The 20,823-nt window shown below is 43.7% G+C and overlaps 3 protein-coding genes across 3 annotated transcripts; 1 reads left to right on the forward strand and 2 right to left on the reverse strand.

Annotated features, from left to right (window-relative positions):
* Positions 1 to 13,705: 13,705 nt before the first annotated feature.
* Positions 13,706 to 14,627, reverse strand: BDB00DRAFT_273773 (uncharacterized protein). Its single transcript, XM_053116745.1, has one exon. The coding sequence runs from the start codon at positions 14,587 to 14,589 to the stop codon at positions 14,089 to 14,091; it is 501 nt and encodes a 166-aa protein (XP_052972302.1). The 5' UTR covers positions 14,590 to 14,627; the 3' UTR covers positions 13,706 to 14,088.
* Positions 14,628 to 14,774: 147 nt separating this feature from the next.
* BDB00DRAFT_273798 (uncharacterized protein) lies at positions 14,775 to 15,176 on the forward strand. Its single transcript, XM_053116746.1, has one exon. The coding sequence runs from the start codon at positions 14,820 to 14,822 to the stop codon at positions 15,033 to 15,035; it is 216 nt and encodes a 71-aa protein (XP_052972303.1). The 5' UTR covers positions 14,775 to 14,819; the 3' UTR covers positions 15,036 to 15,176.
* A 1,557-nt stretch (positions 15,177 to 16,733) lies between these two features.
* On the reverse strand, positions 16,734 to 17,459 carry BDB00DRAFT_863538 (uncharacterized protein). Its single transcript, XM_053126129.1, has 2 exons — positions 17,200 to 17,459; positions 16,734 to 17,121 (listed from the first exon to the last, which is right to left on the reverse strand). Exons 1-2 carry the CDS (start codon positions 17,381 to 17,383, stop codon positions 17,033 to 17,035), a joined length of 273 nt encoding a protein of 90 aa, XP_052972304.1. The 5' UTR covers positions 17,384 to 17,459; the 3' UTR covers positions 16,734 to 17,032.
* Between the last annotated feature and the right edge of the window lie 3,364 nt (positions 17,460 to 20,823).

The following is a 20,823-nucleotide window of genomic DNA, read 5'->3' on the forward strand; positions in this document are numbered from 1 at the left end:
TATACTACGCATTTCGCTTTCAGTAACAGTTGCACTACAGCAACAAGCATTACAACAAACGGACGCTACATCTTCGTCATTAAAGCTTTTGGAAAAGCCATTTGCCAGTTGAATGACTTGTCAGCATCTCAGCAGGACAGCAATACAAGCATAGCAAAACCTGCAGCAGTCTGCACAGTAACGGCCGGCTTTCTTCTTTACGCTATGCGAGAACGCAAACAACGCAATGGCAACGTCGAGTCTATGTCATAAGTATTTCTACAAGGAGCAACAGTCATGGCGGTAGGTGTTTACTTTTTTATCTGGCAAACTGGCAAAGAAAAAAAGCAATAAGCAGCCATTCCCATCTGTGCAGTATCTCACCATCCGGTACTCCAAACAACGTTCTGTTTACAGTAGCAGGATAAGGACGAGCAGACGAACGTGACGCTGGTGGTTTGGTGTCTCTACCATACCATGTCGACAAGCAACAGCCCGAAACGGTACGCGTGCACTTATAGTGGATCATATATATATACACCAAAGTCAGCCAAAAAGGGGCGATTTGCGCACGACGATATCTCACCATCCAGTACTCCAAATAACGAGCCGCTTAGTTTGCCAGAATAAGGACGAGCAGACGGACGTGACGCTGGTGGTCTGGTGTCTCTACCATACCATGTCGACAAGCAACAGCCCGAAACGGTACGCGTGCACTTATAGTGGATCATATATATATACACCAAAGTCAGCCAAAAAGGGGCGATTTGCGCACGACGATATCTCACCATCCAGTACTCCAAAAAACGAACCGTTTAGTGCAGTAGAATGAGGACGAGCTGACGGACGTGACGCTGGTGGTTTGGTGTCTCTACCATACCATGTCGACAAGCAACAGCCCGAAACGGTACGCGTGCACTTATAGTGGATCATATATATATACACCAAAGTCGGCCAAAAAGGGGCGATTCGCGCACGACGATATCTCACCATCCAGTACTCCAAAAAACGAACCGTTTAGTGCAGTAGAATGAGGACGAGCTGACGGACGTGACGCTGGTGGTTTGGTGTCTCTACCATACCATGTCGACAAGCAGCAGCCCGAAACGGTACGCGTGCACTTATAGTGGATCATATATATATACACCAAAGTCAGCCAAAAAGGGGCGATTTGCGCACGACGATATCTCACCATCCAGTACTCCAAAAAACGAACCGTTTAGTGCAGTAGAATGAGGACGAGCTGACGGACGTGACGCTGGTGGTTTGGTGTCTCTACCATACCATGTCGACAAGCAACAGCCCGAAACGGTACGCGTGCACTTATAGTGGATCATATATATATACACCAAAGTCAGCCAAAAAGGGGCGATTTGCGCACGACGATATCTCACCATCCAGTACTCCAAATAACGAGCCGCTTAGTTTGCCAGAATAAGGACGAGCAGACGGACGTGACGCTGGTGGTCTGGTGTCTCTACCATATCATTTCAACGAGCAACAGCCAGAAACGGTACGCGTGCATTTTACTGTGGAACATATATATATACACCAAAGTCAGCCAAAAAGGGGCGATTTGCGCACGACGATATCTCACCATCCAGTACTCCAAAAAACGAACCGCTTAGTGTGCCAGAATCAGGACGAGCAGACGAACGTGACGCTGGTGGTCTGATGTCTCTACCATACCATGTCGACAAGCAACAGCCCGAAACGGTACGCGTGCACTTATAGTAGATCATATATATATACACCAATGTCAGCTAAAAAGGGGCGATTCGCGCACGACGATATCTCACCATCCAGTACTCCAAATAACGAGCCGCTTAGTGTGCCAGAATCAGGACGAGCAGACGGACGTGACGCTGGTGGTCTGATGTCTCTACCATATCATGTCGACAAGCAACAGCCCGAAACGGTACGCGTGCATTTTACTGTGGAACATATATATATACACCAAAGTCAGCCAAAAAGGAGCGATTTGCGCACGGCCATATCTCGCCATCCAGTACTCCAAAAAACGAACCGTTTAGTGCAGTAGAATGAGGACGAGCTGACGGACCTGACGATGCTGATCTAGTGTTTCTACCACGTCTTATCGACGAGCAACTGCGGTAAAAAGAGCGTGTGGATTATTATAGATCAAGAACGGCCTGAAGCAAATGAGGATTACTACAAGGATCCGAAATGGTAATATCTCATTGTTTATAGGTGAGGATTGGAAGCATACCGTGGATATAATGACATTAAAACTATATTCTTCGAGGGCTCTGTGGAAAGCGGCGGCGATATGCAGGTAAGGAAGCAATAGCATTTTTTGAGTGTATAATATTAGCATGCTGTAATAAATTGCTATTTTATGGAATGAGATTCTGTTGTCGTGTGATGAAGAAAAACAGCTCCATATACTTTAAGCTTGAAAATACATTAATAAATGTGGCATCTGCGGTTCTGGTGCATGTTCGTATATGAAAATCCAATCAGTGGAAGCTGCTGAGGGGTATATCTGCATCTATACAGCTTTGCTGCTACGGGTGGCTGGATAAATAATGTTCCCGGTCTTTCCGCCACATTTAATTGGTCAAAAAGTCCGTAACGAACGGACAATTTGGCTTTCGTCAACACAGGAATATCTTTGGCGTGGCGACAACAGTGAAGCATTCTCTTATCTACTAATCGCAGAAGCCAATGCCAATCGCCAAGAACAGCAACATTATACACAAAAAATGCCACTCCATGAACCCACAACATTGTTCATCACTTGCTTTGAGAGATAAAAGAGAACGGTCAGAGTCAATTAACTTGACGATTCAAGCGTGATAATAAAAACTACAGCACAAAGGCGACAAAACGTGCCCTAGCTTGTACAGACCGGTTTTCTTCATACTTGGATACCAAAGTGCAACGAGATGGCGACATCGTTTCCATGTCATTCGCTTTTTTTACGAGCAATAACCTTGGTAGTAAATTGGTTTTTTTCTGAACATAACTGGTGTATTGCTATAATCATGATATTCTGCGCACGACGATATCTCACCATTTACTGATGCGAATTGCAATCCATTTGAACGAGCAGCATTATCGTGAGCGTGTGGATATGACAGAACCGGCTTTGTGTTTGTGGCAATTTTTTTGGAGGAGCAACAACCGTGAACGGACCATGCGTATACTAGTGCTTTATATATCTTTATATATTACCATCAACTCCAACGAATCGAGCATGACGATACCTCACCATCCACTGATGCGAATCACAATCCGTTTGAACGAGCAGCATTATCATGATTGTGAGGATATGACGATATTGGTTTCATGTCTGTGGCAATTTTTTTGGAAGAGCAACAGCTATGGACGGACCATGTGTATTATAGTGCGTCATATATAACCATCAACTGCAACGATTCACGCACAACGATATCTCGCCATCCACTGATGCAAATTACAATCCATTTGAATCAGCAGCATTATCATGAGCGTGAGGACAGGGCGATACCGGTTTCGTGTTTGTGGCATATTTTTTGGAGCAGCAACAGCCGTGAACGGACCATGTGTATTATAGTGCGTCATATATAACCATTAACTACAACTACTAGCGCACAGCGATGTCTCAGCATCCACTGATGCGAATTGCGATATGTTTGAACGAGCAGCGTTATCATGAGCGTGTGGATATGAGGAAATTTGCATAGTGTTTGTGGCATTTTTTTTGGAGCAGCAACAGCTGTGGATGGACCATGGATATACTAGTGCTTTATATATACCCATCGACTCCAACAACTCGCGTACGACGATATCTCACCATCTAATGATGCGAATCGTAATCCATTTGAATGAGCAGTAGTATCATGAGCGTGAGAATATGACGAAACTGGCTTCGTGATTGTGACATTGTTTTTTTGTAGGGCAACAACTGTGGACAGACCATATGTATATTAGTTCGTTATATATAACGAGCAACTGCAACGACTTGCGCACACTGATATCTCACCATCCACAGATGCAAATCGGAATCCATTTGAACGAGCAGCATTATCATGAGCGTGAGGACAGGGAAATACCCGTTTCGTGTTTGTGGCGTCAACTCATATTCCCCTCGTTTCACCCCAAAACTCCTAGGTAATACATGTTTCTTTTTGCAGTGATGGTTCAGACCGTATATAGAAACTATTTAGAAAGTATGTCTTCTGGTCAAACTCTTATGTATTGAGTATGAACTTATGTTTTTTTTATTGCCTCTCTTTAATTGTTTGTTAGCAACATATATCCCAAATGGACGACGGCACTTGCTATATTGAGTATCATTCAAGCTTATATTCAGCAGCGACCAAAAATATCAAGACTAGACTCTAAGAGACTATGTTCTCACCAAGAACTTGTAAAAAAAAAATCAGACCAAGCGTGGGTATGGACAGTAATTAATAATAGCATTAGATCATAGTTGCTGAAAGGATTCTAAGCAGCACCATAATAACAATGACAATAAAAGGTCTAATTGCACTGTGTAGAATGCTGGATCACTTTAGCATCTAGCATGATGCTGTACTAATAATAATAATACACATGTCTATGAGCTGGCAGTATCATAAGGCAATGTTGATATTGGATCTTATATATTGGCAACATTATGTTGAAGAAAACAATGGCAATGACAATAAACGGTCCCGTTTTGACGTTTTTTAGATCAATGTTTAGAAAGAAAATATAAGCAACTACTATCATGCACTCACGATCCTCACATATATAACCCCACACAGCCAATATGAATCATTTGAGCGCCGTCTAGAGACATTGATGATAATGATGATGCATCAGATTTGGCAGTAATCTACCAAGAAGAACGACGGCAATGATGTTAAATAGTATTCTTTTGACATTTTTAGCAGAAGAACTACAAAATGATGATGATGATGATGATGACTATTACTATCAACAGTGTAATATCCAATAAACCAAAAGAGACAGAATAAGTCAACGAGACCCGAAAGGAATTGAAATCGGTTTATTATGATAACAAAAGTTCTCACTATTTATAAGAAATGGCTTATCCTTAGCAACTACCACAGCGTGTGCATTGAACGGATGAATTGATGTTACAAATCAATTATATAGGATTAAGTAATGTATGATGCGTGAGTAAAAGGTACATCTGGGTAAATGCCTCAGATAGTAGCTAATGTGAATTACGTGATCCCAATAATGACTGAGCATAGCTGATCGGTGTTTCACCAAGATGTGTATGAATAAAGAAATGTCCGCACAAGTGAGGTTATGAGGGAAATAACAGCAATCATTAATGACCAATTAAAGAATATGTGTTATTGATCATGTTGGATACAACAAACAGTAGTGTCGATAAGAGCTTCAGCATACAAATGAAGCAACAGTTCCAGTGTTGTCTTCATTATCACATATATCAACACCTGCATCTGTACTGGGAATAATTTATACTGTAGCAAAGAAATATGGTGGATTTAGTAGATTTTCCAATAAACAATCATTCAATATGATAATAAGGTAATTTTATATATTAATTACTAATAAAATATTTTCTATAGATTCAAAAAAATTGTTATGGATCAAACATGTTTATATGGATAATAAGTTATATAGATTAAACACTATGTCATCTTCAGATCGAAAGTGCTTTATTTTCTTGAACTTGAAACTTTTTAGATATTATTCTTTTTTCGGATGAAAATGGAAATCGTGGATTTTTCAATGTTTGGGTATTATGGTTTAATACCTATAGTATATACCCACGCAAAGCACAACCCGAGCGAAGTGAAGAAAGCATGAGGAGAGTGATTAGGATAGGGATAAAGCGTAGTGTAAACCCGTGTGCGAAGCACAGCCCGAGCGAAGCGAAGAAAGCATGAGTAGAGTAATTAAGATATATGAATAAAGTGTAGCGTCAACCCATGCACGAAGTGCAACCCAAGCGAAGCGAAGAAAGCATGAGGAGAGTGATTAAGATAGGAATAAAGCATAGCGGCAACCCATGCACGAAGCACAACCCGAGCGAAGCGAAGAAAGCATGAGGAGAGTGATTAGGATATACAAATAAAGTGTAGCATAAACCCATACATGAAGCACAGCCCAACTGAAGCTGAGATAGCATGAGGAGGGTTATATAGCAGTGCAGAATAGTGTGACTTGTGTCACTTGGTGAGTCGACCATTGAGTAACAAGCCTAGCTATGCATGATAGAAAATTATAAATTCTCATCCCATATGCACAATAAAAAAAAAACCCCTTTTTCTCTCGTACTTTTCGTTTACTATCCTTTTGACTCCGTTTAAGTCAAACCGACTGTACCCATTGCATACTGTATGTAACGATATAAGAAACCAGACCGCTCGTTCAAGCTTGAGAGCTATTATTGATGGATTTTACGGACATATATAGCTTACTATCGCTTCACAACTTTGTACCTCGCCCTAGCTTGTAAACCTCATATATTTTATATACTTGATTGATTCCACGGTACTTATACGCTTTTCTACCATCGTACATCCCCTTTATGCTGTATATGAATCTCATGCGCTATATGTTTTGTGGCATGTTTAGTCGTCTATTCCAATCTCAGACAATACAATAAAACTGGTGGAGAAGCTGAGCATAGGCCATCCACATTGCCACAACATCGTAAAACCTCAAAGAACAAAGCCAACCGGCGAAAATACAAAGCAACTACTTCTGCCTGTGCGGTGGTGATAATGTCAGACCAAACAGGAGACGAAACCGCGCGTGACCAAAACAACCGCATTGTCGTGCATATGGAAACATCACGCGTAGATGCACCTAAATTTGGAGGAGATCCCAATCATGACGATCCCTTGAAGTTTCTTAACGCATTCAAAGATGCTGCAGTAGCGAACAATTGGCAGAGCGACAGACGACGTATCGAAATGGCAGGACTATCATTGTATGCCCATGCCAAAGATTGGTTTGAACATGATCTGAATCTCGAACGTAGCACCGCTTTTGACGACGAATCCGACGACTGTTTTGTCCAACAATTCAAGAACGAATTCCTAACAGCACGATGGCAGGAGCGCTATCGGTGGGAATATCGGCAACGCATACAGCTGCAACACGAATCCGGACTACAATATACAACAAACAAACTTGCCTTGGCGAGTCGATACGAAAAGGGGTGCAATACCCAGCTATTGGCCAGTGACAAGATCGCTGATGTCATTGAAGGCCTCAGATTGGAATATCGAGAGCAGCTTCGCGGTGCGGCACCTACCAGAATCAGTGAGCTCAAAGAAGCCGTCCGAGCAGCCGAGCGGCATATGGAGGTCATACGACACACTGTCGGTCTTGGCAACTTGCCTCAGCAGGCAGCGCCACAACATGACGGACGCCAAATCGTTCCTGTCTATCAAACCACTGCTCGTCAGCAAACGAGGCCACCCAGAGGCGACCGCTCAGACACATCGACTTTGCAAGACCATTTTGATAACAGTTTGGCGAATGCGTTAGACAAGATGGAGGCGATGATGAGGTCGTACGCATCATCACAAGCACCAAGGCAGATTCTAAAACGACCTGAGGCCGGAGGAGCCGCACATGCAGGAAACGCATACAGTGCGGCGCGTTGCTACAATTGTAACAAGACCGGTCACCTAGCTCGCCAGTGTCGAGGCCCTTGCAGCACATGTCCAGAACAAGAGCACAATGCTATGAACTGTCCTAGAAGACAAGCAGGAGCACAAGTAACTGACGCCAAGAGCGCGAACAGAAACAATGCAGACATTCAAGGCGGAAACTCCACGACGGATTTTCAGGGCGGCCGCCAGTAAAGGCAGGCACTGCGGCCGAACCCTCATCAATGACAAGACCTGTCAACTTTATACAAGGGGTGTACGCTACTGGCGACGGCGATACACCTGCAACTAGCACCAGAAGTCGCAAACGAGAACATGACAGCAACATGGAGGTCGACTCCTCGCAACCACCCGCTCAACACAACAATCAACAAACATCACCAAATGTTCATGTCAGCGACGAAAGATACAACAAGCTGTTGGCAAATCTGGAAAAAGCACGTCAAGCAAAAGCACAATACAAACGAGCCGATGATGAGGCGCGAGCGCGAGGAGAGATCCCGCCATCATTGCAGCATAAAGCATCATCTGAATTCCCCTTGATTGTGGATCAGAAGGGAAACGTACAGCAATTCGATATCTGTCAAGCCCTCAAAAACATGAAAATTGAAGTGCCATTTCCTCAATTGATGTACTATGCACCGGTCCTGCGGCAAGAAGCGTTAAATGCCATGGGAGCCACCAGCAATAGTAGTCATCGACGCAGGCAAGAGCCTCTGGTATCAACAGTAAACACCACTATCACCGCGAAGAAATTGCATTACGATACCACTGACAAGCAAGAAATGCGAGCGCTTCAGGCAATCTATGCAATCATCGCAGATGAACAGATTGAGGCGTTGGTTGACTGTGGGTCCAATGTGTCTATTTTGCCGATATCACTGGTCCAACGAGTGAAGCTGGATATGAACATTCGTCCGACAGAAAGAGTCATCCGCTTTGGTGGAGGAAGTCTCGAGCATCCCGTTGGTACCATTGACCTGAACATCACGTTGAGCAAGGAGCTTGTTGTCCACCACCGGTTCATGGTGGTACAAAATCACAATACTCCTCTAATTCTTGGGCACGATTTCTTGTACCACACTTGCGCCAGCGTTATACCGTACCAACAACGCATCACCTTCCTCAAACCAGACAGACATCCAGACGACACGTCAAATGATGCTATTTGGGAGGTACCAACGCATTGGGGGTTTGGGCCTGAACCCTGTCGAGAAGTGCTACCAGTTTCGGACGAAAACGTCGAGATGGAGGCGGTCTATGCACATATGGCCATTGAACGAGAAAGCGATAACAACAATGCGGACAGAATAATCACGCTGCACAATGATCTGGTCCTTGACAAAGGTGAAGTCCTGGCGCTAAGACTCAAAATCCAAGGAGACTCAGCAGCAATTGGCGAACACCTCGTCCTCGAAACTCACCCTGTCGGGCACCACGACATAGTGATTTGGCCATCAAAGATCGAATCAGATCAATCTGCTTTTCTGTTTATCGCGAACCGTGGGCAGCAGCGTCTTGGGGTAAAAGCCGGGGATATCATCGGTGCCGCCAAGAATATGTTGACATTGCCTCAGCGGCCCACCACCACTGACTTGGATGAGGTAATGCGGCAACTACAAGAACTAACGTGGTACCCAGATGCACCAACACCAAGCGGCGACAGGGTGCCAATCTACCAACAAGATGTCAACGAAAGCATTATAGTGCGCTCAAATATGGCTATCGCAGAACCACCCAAAACACCTGCGACTAAACGCTTCAACATCAATCCAACGCTATCATCCCACGAACAAAACCGACTGCAAGCCGTTTTGGACAAGCATGAAGATCGATTTGCAACATCGCTATCCGAAGTGGGAGAGCTTAACGTGCCACTGTACCATATTCAGCTGAAACCAGGCGCGAAACCTACCAAGGTTGCACCGTACGCAATTCCTTTCGAAGCAAATCAATGGTTAAAAGGGTACCTAAAAGATTTGGAAGCCATGAATCTGATTGAGCCCTGTTCAGGCCCTTGGGCAGCAGGCACTGTTCTGATACCTGCTGATGCTGAGAAGCGTAAGCCGAGAGTACGACGAAAAGCCAAGGCCCTGCATAAAACGCCACGTGTAAAATTGTCCCGACAAGGTAAACCTATGCCGGTTTGGTCGCTCCTTGCTGGAGAAGAAACTAATCGCGACCCGAGTGACGACGAGTTGAACGGCGATAACCAAGAGCTATACATGCCGGCATTTGCAGCGAAAAATGGTCAAGAACGAATTGGCTACGATGCGCATGGGAACGCTGTGCAGTACAGTTGTGCCGCGCCTGTTGCAGATCACGCAGGAAGCAAGGATCCCTACCGGCTATGCCTCAACTACAAACCTGTCAATGCCGCTTGCGAGGACTCAGCGTATCCAATACCCAACACGAACTTTCTGTTTACTCTACTGTGGGGATCAAAATACATATCGATATGTGATGCGCTTCGAGGATACTGGCAGCTTCCAATTCAAGAAGACGACCGTGATCTCACCGGTTTTGTGACACAGTACGGGCAATACAGGTGGACTCGTTTGGCGATGGGCTTGAAAGGTGCTCCAGGCGCTTGGCAATCTATTATGGACGACTGTTTCCGAGAAGTGTTGTATGACTATCTCTTAGTCTACATCGATGACCTGATCATCTTCAGCAAGACTTTTGAAGAACACCTGGAGCATATTGACAAGGTCCTCTCAATGGCGGCGAAGATAAATCTATCACTCTCCCAGCGGAAATGCAAGTTTGGGTATCAAGAATTACGAGTCCTCGGGTACATCGTAGGCGAACAAGGATTTGAGATGGAGCAATCGAAAGTCGACAAAATCGTCCAATGGCCACCGCCGAAAAATGTTCATGAACTAAACCGGTTCATAGGCCTGATTCAATACTACCGTCGGTTTTTGCCTAACCTGTCAACTAAGATGGCACCATTGAACGCGCTCAAAAAGAAGGATCAGCCATTCGTGTGGGGTGATCAAGAACAAGAGTGCTTCGATTTATGCAAGAGCCTTGTCAGCACCGAACCTGTTCTTGCACATCCTGACTTCACACGACCGTTCACCTTGTTCACCGATGCTTCTAATACCGGGATAGGCAGACTCCTCAGCCAAGAGAGCAAAGAGCATCCAGGCGTGTATTTGCCTATATACTTTGGAAGCCGTGCCCTTTCTGATGCCGAAAAAAAGCTGTCCACATATGAAAGGGAGTTTATGGCCATTGTATACTTTACTCATTTCTTTCGCCTGTATCTACTTGGTCGTCATTTCCACGTGGTAACGGATCACAAGGCGTTAGAGTTCATTGCCAATCTCAAGGAAGGAACATCTACACGAGTCGCACGTTGGCTAATGACCTTGGCCATGTACGACTTCACCATTAGTTACAAGCCAGGCAAAGCGAACGTTCAAGCAGATGCCTTATCAAGGCTACCCCAGAATGTGATGGACAACATTGATCTCGATGAGGTCATTGTTGACGACTACCTTCCTGTACACGTGATACAAGATCTCCCCGAAGAAGCTCGCAGAAAACGCCCGCGTATTCAGGATGATGGTGAACAATGGGGTGGAATGGCTCGGGATCGTTATGCATCATTGGTCAAATACTTGTTGACGTTGAGCATGGATGAAGGCATCAGCGAAAAAGAAAAGCGTGCGATCCGACAAGCTGCGCGGTACTACTATTGGCATGATGACAAACTATATCGACGATCTTCGAAAAGTACAGGCGTGCGTATGGTAGTGCAACAAGGCGAAGTACTACAGATATTGCAAGAAAATCACGATCACCTCCTGGCAGGTCATCAAGGGGTTGGACGGACTTTCGCGCGAATAAAGGACAGATATTATTGGCCCGGCTACTTTGCCGATGTGAGGAAGTACGTGCTCTCATGTCCGACTTGTCAACAATATGGACCACGCAAGCCGCCTACACCACTGCACCCTTGGGCTCCTGCAAAAGAGGGTCCCTTTGGACGACTCTTTATTGACTTCCTGACCATGCCGACATCGGAGCACGGAAACAACGCCATATTGCTTGGAGTCGACAGCTTTAGCGGCTGGATGGAGGTAATGCCTACAGCAACCAAGAGTAGCGATGCTACCCTGGTGTTCCTATTCGAGTGGATCTGTCGATATGGCCAGCCTGAAATCGTGATCAGCGACAATGCAAGCCATTTTACTAGGCACGACTTGAATCGACGCATGAAATATCAGTATGGCTTAACAATCAAAACGGGCGCAGCACATCATCCCCAACGTCAGGGACAAGTAGAACGAGCAGTGAGAACGGTGCGCACAATCCTACGCCGCCTTGGCACACATTACCTCGGATCTTGGGAAACTTGGCTTTCAGCAGCGTTATTTGTCATCAGGACATCGGCAAGGCGTGACCATGGTTGTACCCCGTTCTACTTAGCTTTTGGGCGAGAGCCACGATTGCCTATAAGTATGACGGCAGCATCTGAGGAGATTGCGGCTCCCTTGGATGATGTGGATGAAGAAACGGCATACGCGGTTGTTTCCGAGCGCATGGAGGATTTTACACGGATGCAGGCGACGGCGCTAACTTTTGCCAAACAACGCATGAAGGAGTACAAGCAAGCGATGAAGATCCGGTATGATGCGAAGGCCAAAGCGAGGCAATTTATGGTGGGCGATAAGGTAATGGTTCATAACGAAGCATTATCGCCTATGAGCACTGACTTAGCACCGCACTGGATCGGACCCTACGCTGTGGACAAGAGATTGGGCTACGACACATACAAATTGCGCGACGAAGCATTATCTCTTCCTGGGGTATTCCATGCAAACCGGCTCAAGTTTTATTATACTCGTCCTCGATTGGAACGAACATCCATCCGCCACGAACATGAACTGTGGTATCAGTCCTAATCAGCTGTCGATATATCTTCTTATCTATGTCTTTATTCTTTTTCTTTTCTTTCCCTGACGTCTCTCCTATTCTCTTTCGTTTCAACATTTCTTCTACTGTGGATTCCATCAAGAATTTACTTATGCGAGGTTCTTATGTCAATTTCCCCCCCCCTACGTTCGTATTGTTCCCTATATGTTGTTTCTACATGTTCTATTCTTACCATGTATCTATCTGCCCAATTCTGCCCTTCTCTTTAATGATAACTCGCTTGGGGACCATAGCGAGTCATCAAGGCCCTCTTTATAGCAGTGCAGAATAGTGTGACTTGTGTCACTTGGTGAGTCGACCATTGAGTAACAAGCCTAGCTATGCATGATAGAAAATTATAAATTCTCATCCCATATGCACAATAAAAAAAAAACCCCTTTTTCTCTCGTACTTTTCGTTTACTATCCTTTTGACTCCGTTTAAGTCAAACCGACCGTACCCATTGCATACTGTATGTAACGATATAAGAAACCAGACCGCTCGTTCAAGCTTGAGAGCTATTATTGATGGATTTTACGGACATATATAGCTTACTATCGCTTCACAACTTTGTACCTCGCCCTAGCTTGTAAACCTCATATATTTTATATACTTGATTGATTCCACGGTACTTATACGCTTTTCTACCATCGTACATCCCCTTTATGCTGTATATGAATCTCATGCGCTATATGTTTTGTGGCATGTTTAGTCGTCTATTCCAATCTCAGACAATACAATAGTTATTAGGATATAAATAAAGCGTAGCGTCAACCCGTGCATGAAGCACAACCTGAGCGAAGCGAAGAAGTATGAGTAGAGTAGCTAAGAAAGGAATCAAGCATAGCATAAACCTTATAGAATTGCCACAGCAATTACTTAGTAGGTGCAGTAGACCTAGTAGACCTAGGTCTACCCCAGGTCTACTCAAAATTTTTATTTGATATTTGGGTAGAAACAAGGTCCAGGAACACGATTTATTATGATGCAAATGCTTACTTACTTAATATGGTTTGGAGATATAAGCCATTTACTATTGAGTATAAGGTACACTTTTTTCAGATATTACTGGCGCATGCGTGGGATGGCAAGTGGCGTTATGCAATTGGAGTGAGTGGCACAGAGTAAAAAATGATACTGGCGCAACTATCTTAAATAAGTCACATATTATCTTGTCCTCAGATCTATGACAAATAGGTTTATTCGCGAAGAATGTTTATACGATGAATGGATATATAAACGTGTCCGCTCATGCTATAACGTTACAAAGGCTTACGTTGTAAACAGTCATCAAGCGTGGATGTAGAATAACTACAAAATCTTAACAATAGCGATCCCATCATCCATTTCCACGCTTCCAGCTTGATTATACAAAATATGGTGGGGCATCTTCTTTGCTATCACACTAGATGTTCATATCCTCTTTCCATTGATCTCATCAGCATGACAGTGGGTATGTTTATTAATCATCATTATTTTCTTCAAACTTTGCAAACTGATTTTTCAATGTATTGGCATTTTTATAGTTCAACAGCAGACCTTCCTTCCGTCCTGCAGCCATGCATTCTTGCTAGTCCATGCGCTTCTTGCCTTTAGCCATTCGTGCCTTCTTATACTTCGCGACAAACTCCATCCCTTTCTTGTACAGTGCTTTTCTATCCTCCAAAGTAGTTGAGGAAGAGGGGGTAGCAACGTGTACACCATCGTCATTGTTGTCGTTGTTATCATTCACAGCGTTGTCATTGTTATCATTCACCGCATTGTCATTGTCATCATTCACCGCGTTGTCATTGTTAACATCATTGTCATCATCCTCCAATTCGTCCAGCTTCCGCTTTAGAGCTCGTTGTTCGACTTGAGCATCTTGGATAGCTTCACGTAACCTTGGTTTATCATCATCATCAGCGAGAGCGAGTATCTTATTGTAGAATATCTCTTGCTTGTCGAGTACTCCTTTTATAAAGTCGATGAGGTGGGCTTCATTTCCAATTAAAGACATGTAGTGGTCAACGGCTAGTGACTGCAGCATTTTTGTTGTCTCATCGTCGCTGGAAAGCTCACTGAACGGCATTGACTGTGTGAGAAAAAGTCCAAAGCTGGCAAATGGCTATACAGGATTTTGAATCCAATCCCGGACACGGGCTCTAAAATTTTCGCGAACGGGATTTTTTTTTTCGCTCATGGGATTTTTTTTTTGGTTTACGGGATTTACCATTTCGTTCGCGGGCTTCTTTTTCGCCAATGAGGTTTTCCACTTGGCCAACGGCGTTTTGATTTGGCCAACAGCATTTTATTTCGCTAATGGCCCCTTTTTTCGCTAACGGCATTTTCACTTGGTCAACGGCCCCCTTTTTCACTAACGGCGTTACTAATTTGCTTACAGCATTTTATTTCGTCAACGGCATCGTCACTTGGGCAACGGCCCCCTATTTGGTCAACGACATCATTATTTCGCTTACAGTTTTTTTTATTTCGCTAACGGCATCTCACTTGGTCAATGGCTCTCTTTTCCGCTAACGGAATTACTAATTTGCTCACAGCAATTTATTTCGTCAACGGCATCGTCACTTGGGCAACGGCCCCTTATTTGGTCAACGACATCATTATTTCGCTTACAGTTTTTTTTTATTTCGCTAACGGCATCTCACTTGGTCAATGGCTCTCTTTTCCGCTAACGGAATTACTAATTTGCTCACCACAGTTTATTTCGTCAACGGCATCGTCACTTGGGCAACGGCCCTCTTTTTCGCTAACGGAATTACTAATTTGCTCACAGCAATTTTTTCTGTCAACAGCATCGTCACTTGGCCAACAGTCCCTCATTTGGCTTACAGCATTATTGTTTCGCCCATGTTACTGTCGCTTGGCTAGCAGCATTTTTAACCATTAGTCTTTGCTTTTTGGTGCCTGCGTCTTGTACTTATTCAAGCAAAGGTGCTTTGTTACAGCGTATAATTATAGTTTCATATTTATAGCTTTTGCCGTTGGGCAGAAACTGAACCCTGCTAATGCCATTTACATTCAACTACTACAGTACAAGAACGGAAGAGCAAAATTCGAAGTCTAACAATGTTACTCAGTGAGCAATGATCAGAACAGTTGGCTCGAAAAGAAAGCCAGAAGATGGTCAATCCAAACAATTCTATTGTCTATGATCGTCGAATGTGTTTGCCCCGGATATAAGTAAGTAAGGTATGTCGCATTTGCAATCAAAAGCTTAAACGATACTGAAACATGCTTTTTCTTTCCATAGACATTCTGAACCCATACTACAAACTAGCATGCAATGGTATATCTTCCATGTTGTTAGCAACAAATACATAGGCAAGACGAAAAAAATAGCTTGAAAAAAGCTTGGAAAAAGTGGAGGTTGTACCCATCGGAAAGAAACATCAAAGCCGATTAGGCTGCAACAATACGACTAGCAGTAAGCAAAATCAAGAACGACAGCTTGAAGCATGAGCACGTGCAATTTTAACCTTCCTTGTGTGCATACAGAAGCAACTCATATACTTTTCTTTCTAACAGCTATGCGAGTCTTCTTAGATCATAAAGGCTAGTGCTGAATGAAGAGCATATACTCATAAACCTATGTCGGACACATTTAAGCAGGGAAAAGTGAAATGACAGTGACCAAACAATGACCAAAACTTTATTTGGTCAATGACCAGATTTTTCCCAAAAAGGAACAGTGGTGGGGGGAGCATTTGCAAGAATGGGGGGAAGGCGATGACCAGTAGTGACCGAAAGGGAGAGGCAATGACCAGAGGCGATGAGGCGATGACCAGGGGCGATGACCAGCGGTGACAGAAAGGGGGAGGCGATGACCAGAGGCGATGACCAGCGGTGACTGAAAGGGGGAGGCGATGACCAGAGGCGATGACCAGCGGTGACTGAAAGGGAGAGGCAATGACCAGAGGCGATGACCAGCGGAGAAAAAAAAGAGAAGGCGATGACCAAAAATTTCCAAAAGCGTGTACGATGACCAGAGGCGATGACCAGCGATGACCAAAATTTTCTAAAAAGGGATTAGCAAAGAAGTATCAATGACAAGCTCAGATGGAAAGAAAAACGATAGCAAGCGGGAGGCAGAAGGTACATGGGAAAACGGCAAGGCAAGGCGAAAAGGGGATAGCATCTGTGGTCATGAGCGCCGTGTTTGGCAAAGCCCGCTCCAAAAAAAAATTTTTTTTACGAAAGGCAGCTTCTGCATCTCTTTCGCTCCTTCACTTCTTTTTCCTCTACTTGTTTTTTTTCTTACGTACTGCTCGCCGCCATTGCAACACTCGACCTGCTCAATTGCCAACTCACACACGCTCCATTGAATTCAGCTTTGCCGCATCTCACGTTCCTTTCAGTCACCACTCGAGCAACACTTGTCCTATACGCTTTCTTTATTCTCAACACTCGAATATTACGCATCTCGCACTATTTTTTCAATACCTTTGAACGGCCCTCAAATGAATTGCATCTCTGACAACGGCCTGGTCTCTGTCCTTCATTTTGCTATAATCTTATGATCCCAGGACCAAGCTCTTTATTTCTGTGTTGCTAACGTCAACTCTGTCCGGCGTCGTTTTCTTTTTTGCTTGGCCCTCATCAGGTACTTGAACATTTTCTACAAAATTCAGCACTGGAATGGCTATTGTATTTTACGTATATGATACTAAAGAGCACATATTCTTTGTCTCAGTGGATTCTTTGTTCCTACTGTGGATGGACTCGACCACTTTTTTATTCTGTTTTCCTTCGTAGTAACAACTGCCGCAGCATTGTCGATTGACGAGAGCAGCAACATACATCAGCAGCAACAGCAGCACTCTAGCAACAAACTTTACAACAAACGGACGCAACATCTCTGCCATTACAACTAATTGGAATAATGAAATTGCCAGTTGAATGACCTGCGAGTATCTCAGCGTGACAACAACACAAGCACAGCAAAACCTACAGCAGTCTGCACCGTAACGGCCGGCTTTCTTCTTTTGACCGTAAGTGTCTATTCTTTTTTATCAGGCAAACTGGCAAAAAAAAGCAGCTATTCGCACACGGCTATATATCACCATTGAGTACTCCAATTAACGTTCCGTTTACTGTGACAGAAAAAAAATAAGGACGGGCTGACAAACGCGACGATACGGGTCCGGTGTAACTAGCAACTCTTATCCACGAGCACGAGCAGCAATGGTACACGTGTATTATATAGTGGATCATCTATATACGCCAAATTCAGCTAAAAAGTTGCGATTCACACACGACGATATCTCACCATCGAATAATATAAATAACGATTGGTTTACAGCGGCTGGATAAGGACGCGCGGACGAACGCGACGATGGCAGTTTGGTGTTTCTAGCACGTCATGTCAACGAGCAACAGAGGTGAAAGGAGTGTGCGGATTATTTTTAGAGCAAGAGCGGCTTCAAGCAAATGAGTACTAGTACAAGGATCCGGGCATGGCGGTATCTCATTATTACACAGGTGAGGAAGAGAAGGATACCAAGGATATAAAGATAGCAAAGCTGGTTCCTTTTTTTATTGCGGTGTGGAAGTGGTGGTTATCTTCAGGTAAGGAAACAATAGCATTTTTGACTATATAGTATTAACATGCTTTAATAAACTGGTATTTCATGAATTGAGATTCTGTTGTCGTTTGATATGCAAAAACAGCTCCATATGCTTCAAGCTTGAAAATACATTAGTAAATGTGGTATCTGCGGTTCTGTTGCATGTTAGTATATGAAAATCCAATGAGTGGAAGTTGATGAGTGAAATATCTGGTGTTGCTATAATGATGAAGGAGATACTATAGAATAAAAATGACCGGTCTGTGTATTTCCTGAGTAAGACACTGCATTTCCCCAGTTGAGAGTGAAATCATTGAAAAGAGAACATCAGCAACAAGTTGTATCGAATACGTCGTCGTTAGAGCTTGTAGTTGTGGAGTTCAGATGCTTGTGAAAAAAAAACAGCAACAGCAAGCATTTTCGCTGATATACAGGCTTCTTGCTTATACAGACACCGAGGCAAATGCTTTTATTCAAGCGATCCAACAGATCTTACTTCATTGTCATGAATTCCAGCAGCTACGTTACTGATGAAGATAGGACATCGTGGGGCATTAAGACACTCAATAGGCTGAAAAGAAGGGCGTGTAAGCGCAACGGGTTTAGGGGCCTGGCAGCGAACGCCAGTGAGCGAGCAGGTTTAGTCGAACGCGCAAGTCCTGGTCCGGGTTTACTAAGGTTCCGGGTTTAGAGTTTCCAATTGATGAGCTTGGATGTATATGGGACTCTCTTCTTCTTCTCCACCACCGCTTATTTTGGATTGCTTTATTTGTTGGGTATTATATATACTTCTTGAATGCTGTATGTATTTGTACGTGTTTTTGAGAGATAATAAACTTATGTCGTACACGTTTCAGTAGAGGAAAGTGAAATGACGGTGACCAAGATTTTGTTGTAAAAGACGTGTTGTCACAAGCACAAACGGATGGGAAAGGCAGAAGGAACGTGAAGAAACGAAAAGGTGATAGCATCTGTGATAAGTGCCGCGTTTGGGAAAGCCGAAGGTACAGCGCTCCCCAAAGAAAATTTTTTACGAAAGGAAGCTTCTGCATCTCTTTCACTCCTTTACTTACTGCTCGCCGCCATTCCAACACTCGACTTGCTCAATTGCAAACTCGCACACGCTCCACTGAATTCAGCTTTGCCGCTTGTCACGTTCCTTTTAATCACCATTCGAACAACACTCGTCCTATATTTTTTTTCAACTTCATCACTCGAGCAACACCCTCATCTTGCACGCTTTCTTCTCAACACTCATACTATGCATTTCGCTTTCAGTAACAGTTGCACTACAGCAACAAGCATTACAACAAACGGACGCTACATCTTCGTCATTAAAGCTTTTGGAAAAGCCTTTTGCCAGTTGAATGACTTGTCACATCTCAGCAGGACAGCAATACGAGCATAGCAAAACCTGCAGCAGTCTGCACAGTAACGGCCGGCTTTCTTCTTTACGTTATGCGAGAACGCAAACAACGCAATGGCAACGTCGAGTCTATGTCATAAGTATTTCTACAAGGAGCAACAGTCATGGCGGTAGGTGTTTACTTTCTTATTTGGCAAACTGGCAAAGAAAAAAAGCAATAAGCAGCCATTCCCATCTGTGCAGTATCTCACCATCCAGTACTCCAAACAACGTTCTGTTTACAGTAGCAGGATGAGGACGAGCAGACGAACGTGACGCTGGTGGTTTGGTGTCTCTACCATACCATGTCGACGAGCAACAGCCAGGAACGGTACGCGTGTATTATACTGTGGATCATATATATATATATACACCAAAGTCAGCTAAAAATAGGAGCGATTTCCGCACGGCCATATCTCGCCATCCAATACTCCAAATAACGAACCGTTTAGTGCAGTAGAATGAAAACGAGCTGACGAACGTGAATCTGGTGGTCTGGTGTCTGTACCATACCATGTCGACGAACAACAGCGGTGAAAAGAACGTGCGGATTATATGTAAGAGGTGCTTCAAGCAAATCATTAGTACTACAAGGATCCGAAATGGCAATATCTCATTGTTATATAGATGCGGATGGGAAGCATATAATGGAGATAATGGCAGTAAAGCTATTCTTCGAGGGCTCTGTGGAAAGCAACGGCGATACGCAGGTAAGGAAGCAATAGCATTTTTTGAGTATATAATATTAGCATGCTGTAATAAATTGGTATTTTGTGGAATGAGATTCTGTTGTCGTGTAATGAACAAAAACAGCTCCATATACTTTAAGCTTAAAAATACATTAAGAAATGTGGCATCTGCGATTCTGGTGCATGTTCGTATATGAAAATCCAATCAGTGGAAGCTGCTGAGGGGTATATTTGCATCTATACAGCTTTGCTGCTACGGGTGGGTGGATAAATAGTGCTCCCGGTCTGTCCGCCACATTTAATTGGTCAAATAGTCCGTAACGTACGGACAATTTTGCGGCACTCGTACCCACAGCACTCGAACACATGTAAAAACTTTGACGAACGAACATATAACACACGTTTTACTATAATTCCTCGGTGACATTCCAATTACTGGTGAAAACCATTGTTTGCTGACATTAGTAACGCCAGTGCACGTACATACGAACTCGTTAGAGTACAATCTATACCAGCCGATACATTTTTTAATCATTTAAAGAAAAGAAGAGATATACAGCACCGTTGGAACAAAAACGGTATCCAGCGTTATTTTAACACTATTTCTTTAATTATGACGTTGCTGCACTTTTATAAAGATACAA

Source organism: Zychaea mexicana, assembly GCF_025766255.1.
Source record: "Zychaea mexicana strain RSA 1403 chromosome Unknown BDB00scaffold_232, whole genome shotgun sequence".
NCBI lineage: Eukaryota > Fungi > Mucoromycota > Mucoromycetes > Mucorales > Lichtheimiaceae > Zychaea > Zychaea mexicana.